At 57.9% G+C, this 15,495-nt stretch overlaps 2 protein-coding genes across 2 annotated transcripts in view; both read left to right on the top strand.

Annotated features, from left to right (window-relative positions):
• The first annotated feature begins 207 nt into the window (after positions 1-207).
• SCARF1 (scavenger receptor class F member 1) lies at positions 208-6,339 on the top strand. Its single transcript, XM_068210397.1, has 11 exons — positions 208-413; positions 1,101-1,162; positions 1,433-1,534; positions 1,645-2,170; positions 2,640-2,858; positions 2,942-3,070; positions 3,157-3,260; positions 3,464-3,575; positions 3,653-3,777; positions 3,920-4,057; positions 4,376-6,339. The coding sequence occupies exons 1-11, from the start codon at positions 319-321 to the stop codon at positions 5,380-5,382; spliced, it is 2,619 nt and encodes an 872-aa protein (XP_068066498.1). The 5' UTR covers positions 208-318; the 3' UTR covers positions 5,383-6,339.
• Positions 6,340-11,492: 5,153 nt separating this feature from the next.
• Positions 11,493-15,495, top strand: part of SLC43A2 (solute carrier family 43 member 2) — a 30,189-nt gene continuing 26,186 nt past the window's right edge. The window contains exon 1 of the mRNA XM_068210383.1: positions 11,493-11,689. Coding sequence (XP_068066484.1) covers positions 11,530-11,689 — 160 coding nt within the window. The 5' untranslated portion in view covers positions 11,493-11,529. The remainder of the gene's footprint in view (positions 11,690-15,495) is intronic.

Raw genomic sequence — 15,495 nt, 5'->3', positions numbered from 1 at the left:
GAGAGGGGTGACACAGGTGAGATGTTCAGGCAGGTGCCAGCCCCTGTGTGGCTGTGTTGAGCCCCTGGATGCCCCTTTCTGTGGTAGGGTGGCAGCCAGGGCCAGAAATAGCCCGGGCAGCAGCATTCCCTGCTCCCCCTCCCTGCCGCACCCCTGACGTCTGGATCGGGGCGCCTCCTCCTGCATTTCCTCAGGAAGAAACTCAAGGCTGGAGGGAGGAAGAGGCCGCCCCACGGGTGGGACGGGACAGACGGGACAGAGGGACACCAGCGTGGGGCTGGGGAGCCACCAGGACTGGGGCCCTGGTGCCCTGCTGGAATGGAGAGCGCACGGCCCATCCTCTGCCTCCAGCTGTGGCTGTGGGTGCAGAGCTCTGCCCAGGAGCTCGACCCTGAGGGCAGGAACGTCTGCAGGTAGGTGCCACGAGGGTCCCCACTTGTGCCACTCCATCTCCTGGGGCCTCTCAGCAGCCCCAAGGGGTTGTTGTCCATCCCTCCTCCCATGGACAGAGGTGTGCCGCCTGGCACGGCGTGGGTGCAGAGACTGGGCTGGTGCTGGGGAGCGTGGCTGGGGCACGTGTGGGCATTTGAGGCATCAGATCCCTTCTCCAGGGTTTATTTCTCATTCATCCTCGGAGTGCAGGGCAACGGGGCAATATGGAACCCTTGGCGAAACTCATCGTGGGGAAATGTCACTGTAGCAAACCCCAAAGAGCTTTGGGACTGATGTCCCCTGAATTTGTTGCCACGTTGCCTCTCCCGTTGTCTCCCATCAATGGTGATGCCTTTGGCCTTCACTTCAGTGCTTCATTTCTGCACTGCTGGTGAAGCTCTGAGCCTCTCCCAGGGCATGGGACACCCGGCACGGCTCCGTGGGGACATTCCCAGCACTTCGGGCAGCCCAACCCAACCCAGCCCAGCCGCCCACTCGGGCTGCAGCCTCCTAAATTTCCTTCTATTTTTCTGGTTTCCTTCCGGAGCGTTGCCCTGGGGGCCACGCCGCCTTCTCAGCACTGGGGCAAGGATCGCTTCGCCTTGGCCGAGGCCATGGAGCCGCCCTGGCCCCCCGGCCCTGGCTGACACCCCCGGTCTCTCCCGCAGGCTCCCGGCCGGCCCGGCGTGCTGTCCCGGCTGGAGGCAGGACGGGAGGGCGTGCACGGTCGGTGAGTGATGGATGGGGGTCAATCCCAAAGCGGGGTCCCCGCGCTCATCCGGGCGGATCCCCTGCGTGTTGGGGGAAGGCTGCAGCTCTCCCTGAGCGGTGTCAGTGGGGTGTCGCCCCGCGGGGACCCCCAGCTGCTGAGCCGGAGGGAGGGAGCGGGAAGCGGGATGGTGGTTTTCCCGGGAATGCTGTCCCGGCGGGAGGTGGGTGGTTGGCAGGTGGGGTGTGAGCCCCGGCCAGAGAGTGCTGAGTGCCTTTCCTGCCACGACAGCCGTGTGCGAGGGGGAGGACGCCTGCAGAGAGGGCGAGGTGTGCCTGAAACCCGGGCTGTGCCGCTGCAAACCCGGCTTCTTCGGAGCAGACTGCAGCTCCCGTGAGTGCCTCCCCGCGCTCAGCCCCTGCCCATCCCCCTTTAAAGCCAGCTGGGTGCTCGGGGAGCTGCCGGGCTTGTCCCCATCCTGCCCGTGTCCTTTCCCCTCGCAGGCTGCCCCGAGCAGTACTGGGGCCACGACTGCAAGCGGAGCTGCCCGTGCCACCCCAACGGGCGCTGCGACCCCGTGAGCGGCCACTGCACCTGCGACCCCAACCACTGGGGAGGGCTCTGCCAGTTCCCCTGCCAGTGCGGCCCCCACGGCCGCTGCGACCCCCTGACCGGCGCCTGCCACTGCGAGCCGGGCTGGTGGGCACCCAACTGCAGGAAGCAATGCCAGTGCAACCCCTCCACGTCCCACTGCGACCCCCTGACCGGGCTGTGCCGCTGCCTGCCGGGCTGGTGGGGCAGGAGGTGCAGCTTCAAGTGCTCCTGCAACGTCTCGCCCTGCGCGCAGGAGACGGGCAAGTGCGAGTGCCTGGCTGGCTATTGGGGACCGGCGTGCCAGCGGCGCTGTGACTGCGGGCACGGCTCCTGCAGTGCTGTCACCGGCCACTGCACCTGCGAGCCCGGCTACCAGGGCAGGAGCTGCCGGGACCCCTGTCCGGCAGGGAAATACGGGTCTCAGTGCGTGCACAGGTGAGATGGGGAGCAGGGGGATCCAGTGGGCTGCAGTCAGATCTAGGGGGAAGGCGCTGCGCCTGTGTCTGTCCCTTTGGCTGGGCAGGGAGACCCGTGCTGGGTTTGAGCGTTCCAGGCTGGGTGCAGCATCAGCATTGCCCCAAAAGAAACGCCTCGCTAATGCCAGCAGAAACTGTCACCCTAAAATCTGGTCGACCTTAATCTCGCACCCCATGGTGATAAAGCAGAACCTCCCAATTCAGAATATTCTGTGATTACTGTGAATATACTGCTGCCCTCCTCCTCTGACTACCACAGAACATTAGGCACCACTGTGTATTTCCCCTTGGTCCAAAATGATGTTCAATGATTTTGTGGGGTGAAACCTGCTTTTTGTGGGGTGAAACCTGATTTTTGTGGGGTGAAAGATGCTTTTTAGGGGTACAAGGGTGGGCGTTGTGACCTCAGTGCCTCTCTGCCCACACAGCTGTGGGAGCTGCAAGCGCAGCCAGCCCTGCTCACCCGTGGATGGTTTCTGCCTAGCCTGCCAGCCCGGCTGGAACGGGACCCTCTGCAAGGATCCCTGTGCTCCTGGATTCCATGGGGACGGCTGCCTCCAGCCGTGTCCCCGCTGCCAGCACGGGGAGCCCTGCGACCCCCAGACTGGGTCCTGCCTGCGCTGTGATCCCGGCTGGACGGGACCCAGGTATGCCCAGGGTGAGGCCACTGGTCCCTGGGGGTGTCCCTGCTCTGGGGTGCAGTCACTGATGCTTTGCTCTGTTTTGGCAGCTGCAACAACTCCTGCCCCGTGGGCACCTTTGGTGATGGCTGCCAGTTCCTCTGCCCCGAGTGTGTTTCGGGGAGCTGTGATCCCGTGACAGGAGTTTGCATCTGCCAGGCAGGCTACTGGGGAGACAGGTAATGCTGGGATAATGCTGGGAGTGGGGCTGGGCTGGAGCCTCGCTCTCTCTGGGGGTATTTCCCTCCTTTCCTCTCTCTTCCAGCTGCAACGACACTTGTCCCGAGGGGTATTTTGGAGTGAATTGTTCCTCACCCTGCCAGTGCTCCCGGGGGACCTGCGACCCCGTGCGCGGTGACTGTGTGCTGAGTAAGATTAACCTCACATTTACTCCTTGGCACTGGGCAAGGGATGGTCACATCCTCACTGGGGAAGGTGCTGGGGGGCCGGGATGCATCTTAGTGCTTCCTGGCCCCACTGGGAGTTGTCAGCTCCTGCTCTCTCTGTGCAGGGCTGTTCTATAGGCATCACAGCCACAGGACATGCCAGACTCAGCCCATCTCCTCACACAGGTTTGAAGGACCATGGAGCCCTTGCAGCTGCCATCCTTGTCCCTCTCCTGCTGCTGCTGCTCTGTGTCGCCTGCTGCTGCTGTGGTGCCGGCTCAGCAGATGCCAGAGACAGGTATTTTTTCACATTTTTCAACCTTTGACAAAAAACCCCATCTCCCGTGTCCCTTGATGTCCATCTCTGCTCTGCAGGGCGGCTGTGCCGGACGATGATGTGGTGGCCAGGATGAAGCACCACGTGCAGGGGGTGTTGGCCAACCTCAGTGCTCTCATGCCCTGCTTTAACCTGGGGACCTCGAAACTTCCCAAAGTCACAGGTGAGCAAAGGAGAGCTGCTGACAGCACTTCCAGAAGTGCTGCACTCTCTGTACTCTCTGCCTGGGGGGAAGCCTGAAACCCCTCTTCCCCCTGAGCATCCTGGGGTGCTCAAGTTCAGCTGGGTTGTCTTCTCCTCCCCAGTTTCCCATCACGACATGGAAATCCCCTACAACCCCAGCTTCATCGAGCCACCATCGTCTGCGTGGGTTTCAGACAGCTCCTTCTCCTCCTTCGACACCGACAACGAGGGACCCGAGTACTCCGTCCCTCCCAGAGAAGGTGACGCCCATGGCTGCTCCTCCTCCTCCTCCTCCTCCTCTCTGATCACCTCTGGGGTGAATCCTGACAGTCTCAGGGAGTTGTGCTTGGCACAGACTGTGTTTATTTCCTTGTCCTTGTTTTCCTGTCTGCAGGGCTGTGTTTGGCTGTGTGCGATGGGACGTGCCCAGTGGGGCAACCCCATTTCACAACCTCCTCCCTGGGAAACGATGCCAGGGACAATCCTGTTGCATCAGCTCCCGTCCCAGTGTTCCCAATTATGTCCCCGGGCAGGGTGGCAGCTGCGGCAGCCGTAACACGTGTCACCTTGTCCCACAGGCATCCCGCTGCTGGGCGGGGCTGAGCTGCAGGATGGGGCATCCCCCCCTGGCCAGGCGCTCCCGGACCCGTCCGCCTTCGACTCCGAGGATGTCTCGCAGCCCTTTGCCATCCCCCGCACCTCCAGCATCGCCAAGGCCAAGCGACCCTCTGTGTCCTTCGCCGAGGGGACAAAATTCGGGGCGGCCGAGACCCCCAGCCCCAGCCGGAAGCCCAAGGCCCCGTGGGGCCCATCCAGGCTGACCCCACCGCCGGGGGATGCGGCGGCCGAGCCCCCCAGCGAGCGCCCCGCCAGCGATTGCTACGAGAACCCCGAGCCCCTCAGCAAGGGGGACGAAAGCCACCGGCCATCGCCACGGGCCACCCCGGGGGGACGCCGCAGGGTGGTGTCCAGCACCAGGCATGTGGCCCAGAGAGTGGAGGCGCTGGAAGCAGCTGCGAAATCCGGCAGCTGGGAGGCGAAGGGGAAGGAACCCAATGTCACCACCATCTACATGATGGTGGGAACGGCCGGGCAGGACCCCAGGGCAGAGGGGACGGGCGAGGGACCGGTCCAGGCTGTGCTGAAGCGTCTGGGCAGCTTGCAGAGGGGCAAGTGGGCTGCGAAGGAGGAGCCCAAGGTGAGGAGGAGCATGGAGGCCATCCAGAAACCTCCTCGCCGGGCCCTGGCGCAGCGCAGGGACTCGGAGAACAGCTGCAAGCAGAGGGAGAGTGTGCCGGGGGCTCCTGCCGAGTCAGCCCCTGGCAAGCAACAGCATCCCGCTGCGAAGAGACTGTCCCTCCTCCTTGCATCTCTCTCGTCAAAAAACACCGGTGCCCAGGACGGGGCCAGCGAAACCGTAGGTGCCACAGAGAAGGGCAAAAGCCCGGAGTTAGTTGGCAGCCTCGAAAGGAAGGGACACGCTGCCGCGGAGGAAGAGCCGAAATACGAGAACGTGGCCGGCAGCGGTGCTGATTCGCCCTCCAGCCCCGGCAAAGAGCTGCCGGCCACCCCTCCGGCCACCTGAGCCACCACCGCCCGGGCTGGGGCCGCGGGAGCCACCGGGCTCCTCCAACCCCAGCCTGGGGGAGCCGAGGGCCGGCTCCGAGCTGTGAACTGGAGAAGCATCGAGCCTTCCTGGTGACCCTCCTCTGCTCTGGAGCCTCGCTGGGGCCACAGCGGGGACACCCTGTGGGGTTGTGGTGCTTGAGGGCTGTTTTCTGCTCCTCCCTGCCCTACCAGCTGCACTTGTGTCTGCACAGCCCCGGGGGACAGCGATGCTCTGGATGCTGTGGTGGCACTCTCAAGCCCCTGTCACCACTAGGGACATACCCAATGCAGGGCTGCTGAGTGCTCAGCTGGGAAATGCGTGCGCAAAATCCAGTCTCACCCCATCGGTTTTCACCTTTCCCTGTCCCAGTTCCAGTGATGCAGCTCGGAGCCTCTTGCTGGAAAGGTGTTTTTCACTGAAGGGGATTATTTAGTGGAGCTGGGCTGAGGAGAGATGATGGGCTGTCACAAGCAGCTTCAGAGAAAATTAATTTTAGCTGCTTATCTCAAAGGGTATCTGGGTCTGCAGGAGTTTATCTGTGTGGCTCTGGCTTCTGTGGCAGGCCCTGGCTGCCTTTGCTTCCATGTGGAAAAGCTCGTGGCAGGACACAGGGTGTCGTGACAGCCTTTTAAACTCCACACAGTTCCACCCTGCAGTTGTGCAAACGTGGCAGCTGGGCAGTGACCATCCACCTGTGCACCTGGCGCCGTGCTGATAAGGATGGAAGTTGCCTGGAAAATGAGATTTCCAGGGGTGCCCTAAGCTCCTGCCACCTCCCACGCCTCATTCCTGCTGTGAAGGCAACTGAGATGCCAAAGAGGATATTCAGAGTGATCTGGTTTTAGATGTATCTAAGTAGTAGAAGGTTTTTGTGTATTTTTTTCTGTTATTTCACATGGTGTGAAAGCCTTGGAATGAAAATTAAATGCCCTTATGCCCTTCAGGAGATGGGTTTCCCAGTCTCCCTTTGAGTCAAAGATACTACCAGGAATATTCTCCAGAGTGTGGAAACTGTCAGCAGCCTTAGGCTTATCGTTTGGGAGGTTTTTTTAGATTTTCTGGCTCTGTTGAATTCTGAATTCTCACTCACTGAGCTGAGCCCTGTGCAGAGCCCAAGCCTGAAGTGCAGGAAGAATGTGAGTGGGCTATGAGTGTCCGGAGCCCCTCTGCTGCAGCCTGCACCTCACACATCAGGTGCAGAGCTCCACGTGAATCCTTCTGCTCTGGCACTGCTCAGCTGGGGTTCAGGGTTTGGGTGTTTCAGAAAACACAGTGGGTTTTGCTTTTTCCCTTTTGCTTCCCATGGGTGCTTCTCCACAGCACAAGGCACCAAATCCCCACAGTCTGACGTGGCTGAAGCTTCCAGTTTTGCAGCCAGCACAAAGCACCCTTTCCTGCAGTGGAATCATCTGCTGCTATGATTATAACACCAAATATTCTGGTATCCAAATAAAACTGCTCATCCTGGCAGGACTGGAGCAGCAGCCTGTTCTGCACGGGCTTGCTTTTGTTTTGACACCGTTTTATGACAGCGGCTGGGACAGTCCCACATTTGATTTATAATCAGCCACATTTTTTCCCTAATGGGATGGATATTTTGAGCCTGTGAGCTGAGCAGTGCTGTGCCAGAAGTGAACATCATGTGAGCCAGTTCACTCTGGGTGCAGCATGTAAATAGCTGACAACGACCTGACAGTCTCAAACCAGCGCCTGGTTTGAGAAAGCGCTGCTGCTGGGAGAACCTTCTATGTCCAAGGAGACAGGATGTTTCCCCTGCTTGAAGATGAAGCATCTTGGCCATGTCTGGGCAGTGAAAGGGAAATGAGCTGCAGATTTCCAGTGTGTGGCTGCCCATGCACGCTCCTGCAGCGTGGCTGCGCTGGTGTCTGCTTGCTGGGGATGCTTCCGTCGGCTGTGCTGGGGGGTTAGCTCTGGATGTGGGAGGTCTGCAAGGCAGAGCTGGCAGGTGAGGGTGGAGGGAATCTCTTCCCGTGCTGGATTTCTGACTTTCCAAAGCTGCTGCAGTGTTTGGAAGGCAGGCAGCGGGAAGGGATCCACGTGCAGGTGCTGTCTGTAAGCAAAGAGGCGTCTGTGTGCTCTGCTGGGGCAGGAGCAGAGGCTGGAGCTCTTCCTGGGGTCTGTCCCATGGTGGTCTGTCCTTTTCATCCTGTCAGCCTTGTCATCTCCTTTCCCAAACTGCCCAAGCCTTTGAAGAGCGCCACATCATTTAGCCCAGTGGCTGTGCCAGAGCAGGAGCTGTCACCTCCCTCCCAGCTAAACTCATTCCTGGCCAGTTTCTAAAAACATGTCTCTGTGTCAGTGCTGTTCTTCAGCTTCACTTTATTTTTTTTCTCCCCATGCTGTTTACTCAGACCCTGGGGTATTTATAGCTGGCCATGGATCACCTGATAGCTTTTCTCCTTCTAGGACAGGAAAACTGAGCCCCCCCTGCTCTTGCTGTGGCAAAGGGCTCCCGTGACCCCAAAGAGCCTCCGAACCCTCCTCATGCTCCTCCCTGTCACAGTTTGTGTTTCTTGGACACAGCAGCCACGTCTGGGTGCTGAGGTCTCCTGGGTCTCGTGCTGCCTCAGCCTTCTTCTACCTCTGTTAAACACCTGGCACCGATCCAGGCTGCCTTGTTTTCTTGGGAATTTTTGTTTGTTTGTTTGCATTGGCTTAAATCCACTTTCCAGCTGTTGAAACATTTGATCCTTCTCCCACAGCTAAGGCTGAGGAGTTTCCTCTTCCTGCCCACCACGGGGATGGAGTGGTGGGGACACGTCCGTCTGTCTGGGGCCCTCTGCTTCCTCTGGGGTGTTTGCCTGCCACAAATGCTGTTTTCACCTCCTTTGGCTGAGAAAATATCCCCTATAAAATTCTAGGGATTTATGGCCACGTCCTCTGACCCAGGACCTCCCTAATGAGGGATGGTTTTATGGAAGGTCTAGAAATACCTCAGAGGAATGCTGTGAAAAATAATTTGACAGAAGAAAAAGAAGGCAGAGTTGTGGTGAAATCAGATGTGAAGCTAGCTTGTAATGATATTACTTTATTTCATGAAACTGGGCTGTATCCCCAGCAGTGTGATGAACAGGTTTAGTGAGGGGATTGTCCCCCTTTACTCTGCTTGCCTAAGACACACCTGGAGTATTGTGTCCAGCTGTGAGGATTCCAACATAAAAAGGACAGGGATGTGTTGGAGCAAGGCCAGAGGATGCCACAATGATGATCAGAGGCTGGAGCAGCTCTGCTATGGACAGGCTGAGAGAGCTGGAGGTGTTCAGCCTGGAGAAGAGTGCAGGGAAACTTCATAGCACTTCCAGTGCCTAAAGGGGATCCAGGAGAGCTGGAGAGGGACTTTGGACAAGGGATGGAGTGACAGGACAAGGGGGAATAGCTGACAGAGGGCAGGGTTAGATGGGATTTTGGGAAGAAATTCTTGGCTGTGAGGCTCTGGCACGGGTTGCCCACAGAAGCTGTGGCAGCCCCACCCCTGGAACTGCCCAAGGCCAGGTTGGATGGGGCAACCTGATCTGGTGGAAGGTGTTCCTGCCCATGCCAGCGGGTGGAATGAGATGATCTTTTAGGTTCTTTCCAACCCAAACCTTTCTGTGACTCTTTGAAAGAGCTGGGGTGTCTCAAGGGCTCGTTGCCCCTGTCCAGCTGCGCCGTGAGGGTGGTCAGCCCCGGGCTGTGCTGGATGCCTGTTCCCAAAATAAATACCCTTTTAATGGGGTGGAGCAGCTCCTCAGGTCTCTCTCCTCGAGCAGGACAGGCAGACTTGGCAGGACGGATCCGGTGCCCGTACCCACGGCAGAGGAGCAATGCCGCAGGTGCCGTTCCCGGCACGGCTCCCCGTGCTCGGCGGGGCTGTCCGCACTCCCAGCGGCCGTTCCGCGGTGAGCGCGGTGCGGCTCCCGCCGCTGCCGCCCGGGGCCGGCGGAGACCGGCGGAGAGCGGCAGCGAACCCCGCGGGGCGTTCCCGCTGTCCCCGGGCGGGGGAGCCGCATCACCTCCCGCCGCCGATCCCGGTTTGGTGGCTTTTCCCTGGAAGGCGGCGAGCCCGACCAGCGCTCGGGTGTGTCTGTGTGTGGGGGGGTGTGCGAGGGTACTGGGGGTACCCGCAGACCGGGAGGGGTCCCGGGGGATATCGAGGCATACCGCAGGAGTACCGGGGGAATCGCGGCGAGTCCCGGAGGAGAAAAACATCAAGGGATACCTGGGGGCGGGAGGTACTTGGGGGATACCGGCGAGTAGATATCGGAGGTTACCGGGAGAAGATACCGGGGGGTACCGTGGGATCCCAGGGGAAGATACCGGGAGGTGCCGGGAGGAGATATCGGGGATATCCTGTGGGGGGATCCCGTGGGGATCCCGTAGGGGGATATCGGGAGTATCCCGGGGGATCCCGGGGGTAGATCCCGGGGGGATCCCGTGGGGATATGGGGGGGTCCCGTGAGGGGGTCCCGGGGGGGAGCCCGTGAGGGGGGGGGGGGGGGGGGGGGGCGCGAACCGGCACGTGCCCCAGCGGCAGCGGCGCGCGCGGCCATTGGCTGAGGCGGCGGCCAATCAGCGGGCGCGCCTGTTTTGCCTCGGAGGGCGGATAAAAAGCCCGGGTGGGACCGCGGCCGAGCGGAGCGGAGCGGGCGCGGCACCGGCGGTGAGCGGCACCGGGGGCAGCGCGCCGGGGGCGGCCCGAGCGCCGTGGGGTTCGCATGGGAGAGGGGCAGTGCGGAGGGTGGGGGGCATCGGGGGATTCACGCGTGGGAGTGGCAGGCGGCGGAGGGAGAGCGGATGGAGAGGGGAGCGTGGGTGGGGGGCTGGATGGCGAGGAGGGAGGGGGATGCTGCGGGGCTCTGTTTGGGGGATGCTGCGGGGCTCTTTGTGGGTGTGGGATGCAGCGGGGGTGATGTGGGGGGTGGGCTGTGCTAGGGGGCACTGGGGGGCGGCTGGCAGCGGGGGCTGCGGCTCTTGTCGCAGAGAGGATCGCTGGGCTGGGCAAGGATACCGGGGCTGGGGAGGGGGCTGTGCTGGGATGAGGAAGAGGAGGTGATGGAGGAAATGCGCTGTGGGCTGTGCTGGGGGAGCGGGCCTGCGCTGTGGGTGGGGGGCACGGCTGCAGGGGGCTCTGAACCGGCTTCTGTGGGTGGGTGGGAGGGGGCCCTGACCCCCAGGCATCACTGCTGGGTCAGACCCCCGTCCTGCCAAAGCAGCCGGTGCTGGGGTCGCTCCCTTCGGGGAAGTGCCCTGGCTAACTGTGTGGCCAGCTGCTTTCCCCACAGCGCAGCCTGAGGTGTGCCTGGGCTGGGAAAAGCCTCAGTTTGGCTCAAAAGGGCTATCTGCCTTGTGACGCTCGGGGCTCCCCAGGGTCAGGTTGTCCCCTTGGCCAGCTGTGTTCCCCAATTTGCTCGCTCCCGTGGGCCCCTGGGACTGGGACAAGTGGAGCTGGACACAGTTAATGCAGCTCCAGCATCTGGGGCAGCCTGGAGGTGCCACTGAGCTGTGGTGTCCCCCAGCTGCTTGGTGTGGCAGGCAGCAAAAAGTGTTCCTTGCTGAGCCACTGGTGGTATAAACTGCATTTATAAAACCCACACGCACTTTCCAGAACAGGTCTGTGCTTTTGCATGGGGCAGAGCAGACCTGGTGGGTCTCTGAAGCACCTCTGGGATGTGGGGCTGTGTCCCCCATCCCAGCCCTGCCTGACGGCAGTGGGGACATCAGGGTGCTGGCTGCAGCCCCCCTGCCCTGGCATTTATTCCTCGGTGCCTCCCCAGGGAGCTGCCTGCCCCGTGCAGGCTGTTTGCTGCATTTTCATACCTGGTGCTCAGGAAGTGGAACAGAGTCCTTGAGCAGAGCCCTGTGTCACTCAGAGTGAGCACCCCAGGGGCTCTTCCAAGGGCACCTGTGCCTCCCCCATCCCTCCAGCTCACTTGGCAAGCTGGCACCTGCAAAAACCAGTTCTACACAGGGCCTGGCATCCAGCAGGCAGCTTTGCCTGGGTGCTTAGTGGGGAGATCCCTTAAACCATGGGGTTTTTTCACGCTTTTTGAGCAGCGTGTGGACTCACTGGGTGTTGCTCCCTGCAGGTTGAGGCTCTGAAGGAGGCCACCCCCCCAGGCAGCCATGGCCCCCACGCTGGCCACGGCGCACCGGCGGCGCTGGTGGATGGCGTTCACAGCCATCATCGAGAACCTGCTCTTCTCTGCCGTGCTGCTGGGCTGGGGGTCCCTGCTCATCATGCTCAAGGCAGAAGGGTTTTATTCCTACCTGTGCTACGGGTTAGGTAAGCACGCTCCGGGCTCCTGTGGGGATAAGTTGCTGCTGCTGAGGTTTGCTGGTGTGGTTCCCTGCTGCGTGGTGTGGGAGTGGTTGGAGGAGGGCTGAGCTCCATGTGGATCCCAGGAGAGAAGGAAGGGATTTGTGCTCCTTCCTAAAGCCAGTGGCATCCTTGTGATGGTGCAGTGTGCCTGTAGGTGCTGTTGTTTTGTAGGGTGGTTGGGAAAAGGAGCTTTAATGATGGGGTAGAGCTTTTCTGGATGGCCTTCTCTATTTGGCCATGAGTTCTTCCTCTGCAAGGGAAGGCTGGATGGGCTCTGGAGGATGATGATTTGTGGTGGGCTGTCCTGGGTTTATAAGAGGAACTTTGTCCTTAGTGGTGAGAAAACAAGGAGCATGGGTGGCAATAATATCAGGGCAGTCCAGTGCTGCTGTTGAGGAGAACTCACGGCATTAAATACTACTGGTCATGCATCTCCTTCTTCAAGCACACAGGGTGTGCTCAAACCAGGCTGTGTTTCTGTGAGGGCTTTAAATTTACCCTCTGCCCCAGCCAGAAGTGACTGTCCCTGGTGCAAACACAGCCTGGAAGGGGAGAGATAAATTTGTGGTGTGGGAATGGTAATCCTGGGAAAACAGCCTGGAGGTGGACATCTATCCCCAGCCTGGGCATGGAGAGAATTGTGCATCCCACAGTGTGTTTGGGTGGTCAGTGGGGTTAAAAGGAACCTGAGGGTGAAGGTGTGGTGTGGATTTGGAAAGCTGCTGTGGTGGCTGAGGGTTTGTAGGTGCCCAGGGAAGAGTGAAGAGAGGCAGTCTGGGCTCTGTCCAGAGATGTGTGATGGAGACTGAGACTGTATCAGCCCATTTGGGGCTGGTGGAGGAAGCAGTTTGTGAAAAGAGTTGGAAATCAGTGCATGGACCCTCAGTTGAGTAATGGCTGAGAACAGTGGGGGAAAACTGAGGTGTGGGGAAACAAAGTCCAGACAAAGGTACCTGTGAATGATGTGATGATTCTTTGGGTTTTGCTCATTCATCAGCTGCTTATCTCCCCTGCTTTGTGTACCGGGGCCTGGGTTGGTGCACCTGGCAAACATGCACATGAGTCTTTTATCAGCTGCAGTTTGGCAGCTCCATCTCCATCCTGTGCTCTGCTCTCAGGGCAGTGCTCCCAAGTGTGTCCCTGTCACCCCTGTGTGTGAGAGAGACCCTGCAGGACTTCTGTTCAAGGCTGCTGTGTTCTGTCCACATCACTGAGACTTTGTCACAGCCAAGAGATCACATTAAACCCATCAGGTGCAGACTTTCTGCCACCCAGATAAAGCACACAGGAGCTGATAAGCAAATGCTGACTGTCTCTTGAGCAGGCATTTGCTTGTCTGCTTCCTGAGATGTGCTCTGCTGACAAGAACTTCACTTGGGGCCCACCTCGTGCTCTTTGCCTTGGCTGCTTTCAGTTTGTCCCAGATCAGTGAGGTTCACCTCGGTTTCTCACTTCTGTTCACCAGTCTGTGGCTTTTCTGGCTCTCCCCATGGGAGTTCCTGTGCCCACAGACCGCAGGGAAGATGCAAATGTTTGGACTGCTGTGGAATTGCTGCCCTGGGGGCAACTGCTCCCTCCCAGTGGCCAAACTGTGCCCTGAGGCAAGAAAGCTTAATCCCTGAGAAGAAATTTGTGCAGTCAGATGTTCTCATTGTCCTCAAATATCTGGCCATCACTTCTGAACTCTGTGATGAGCTGTGGGGACATTCATCCATGCTGACTCACTTTCTCTGGTTTTGTCCTCACTGTAAGAGTTTTGTGGGGAAGACTCCTGGCTCCAAGTGTGTGGAGGCTCTCAATGACCAGCCCTAAACTGAGTTTTCCCTTTGAGTTTTCCCTGGCATTAGGGTGACCCAATGGTTGCCTTTTTCAGCGTAACCTATTGAATCCTGCAGCCAACTTGGCTGGAAGGCTGGTGCAAACAAATCATGACTAGTAGCCTTCGGGCACTTGTTGTTCCTAATGCTGCTGTGGGCATGTAAGTATTGCAAAGAAAAAAAAAATAGTTTTCCTAATGAGCCAAAAGTTCTTGGCAGGGCTTTTGGTTTGTCAGCATAAGCTCTTGCACTTTGTGGTGCTTTCCAATGAAAGGCAAAGCTAGACCTTGTCCGTTCTGCAGGCTCTTCTCTGAAGGTAAAAGCAGCTGCCCAGAAAGTGCTGCAGTTCATGAAGGACTCCTTGTCTCCCTGTTGAATCCCTTGCTTGCCCTTGGCTCCTCGTGTTGGATTTTACTCAGTCATTGTACAAACATGGGGTGCAATGGACTCTTAACTCAGTAATATGAGCTTGGAGATGGACGCCCGGGGGAAAAAAATCCGAAATAACAAAATATTTTTAGAGCAGTTGTGCAACAGGGCTGGAGTGGGGGGTTGTACCCGTTGGGCCACCTCCTGAGGTATGTTTGAAATTCGCTGACAAGGAGCCTGGTAGTAGCACTTTGTTCCCATTTTAATTTTACTACACTACTACTTGGCCTTTAACCAACTGAAGCAGCATCTTTTATTCGGTGCAAGTGCTGACTCCACAGTCTTTATCACCGTTCTGGGCCTTATCAGCTCTTGGGGAATTTGATCAGTCCAGAGCCTTGCCTTGCTATGATGTTTCTGGGATTGGGAAGCTGAATGCTTGGGTCTGAAACGTGCTTGTAAAAAGAAAAATGTCCTGAACTTGATAATCTGCTCACAAAGAGCAGAGATAAGGGGCACAGAGGGCTTTCCTCTAAGACAGAGCTGCAGAATACTAGAGGGATGATAAGCTAATTCACTTAGAGTGAGTTAACGAGCCCTGACGTGGTCAAAGGAAGAAGGTGCTGCCTTACAGCTCTTTTCCCATATTTATCTGAGCTCTGGGTGGGGAACTTGCAGTCTGAAGGTCCCTCACAATCTGGGCAGATATGACAGCTACGATTTGTGGAAGGGCTGCACGTGTGAGGCTGTAAACAGGAAAAGAGTAAAGGTGGTAAATATTCATTTTGTACAGGAAACACACTGTACCGATCAGCAGCTGTCGTGGGAAGGTGCTGGCTGAGAGCAGCTGCCAAACGAAACCACAGCTGGGGAGAGAAGGGGAGTTTAACTGGGACTGTGCCTTGGTCATATGAAGCTTTCAGGCACCCAGAGAGGGGGTCCTGGAAGTGCAAGTGGAAGGGCAGGGAAACCCGAATGAATTGCTTTTGCAGTGGTACAAAGCAAGAACATCTCCTCCCAGTTCCCAGAAGTATGACACCATCCTAAAAAGAGAAAACATGTTCTTATGTGGGCAGACTGCAGAATCAGTTGTTTGCACATGTCTTTCAGTGTGCTATTTTTTTAAACCAATACTCCCAGTTCTTTGCCCTTGATTTCTGTCCTTTTTTCCCTCCTTTTTTAAATTTTATTTTTTTCTTCTTCTATTAAAAAAAAGAGGAGGAAGATGAGGGTGTGCAGGCTGTGACAGAGCTATTGTCAGGGTGGCTGGGGGTGTCTTCCTGTTTGACTCAGTCTGATCTGTGAAATAAGATGAAAGGAAAGCTGCTCTCTGCCATCTGAGATGGCAGTCACTCCTGGAAAAGCCAGACTCGTTCCTTTGGTAATGTGGTGTGTGTGTGCCTGGGATTTGAAGAGGTCAGTAAAGAGCAGTTAACGATTGACCTGCTGCATGGAGAAAGGATGGCTTTGAATGTTCCAGCCTGAACAAATCCCAGCCATGATCTTGACATAAATGATTACCTAGGCAGCCTTCTCCTTACCTAAGCTGTCATTCTTTAAATAGTAACTTGAACTACTAATTGG

This window comes from Anomalospiza imberbis, chromosome 20 (assembly GCF_031753505.1).
Source record: "Anomalospiza imberbis isolate Cuckoo-Finch-1a 21T00152 chromosome 20, ASM3175350v1, whole genome shotgun sequence".
NCBI lineage: Eukaryota > Metazoa > Chordata > Aves > Passeriformes > Viduidae > Anomalospiza > Anomalospiza imberbis.
Note: the sequence above shows the minus strand (reverse complement) of the source record. Positions and strands in the feature narration are given on the sequence as shown.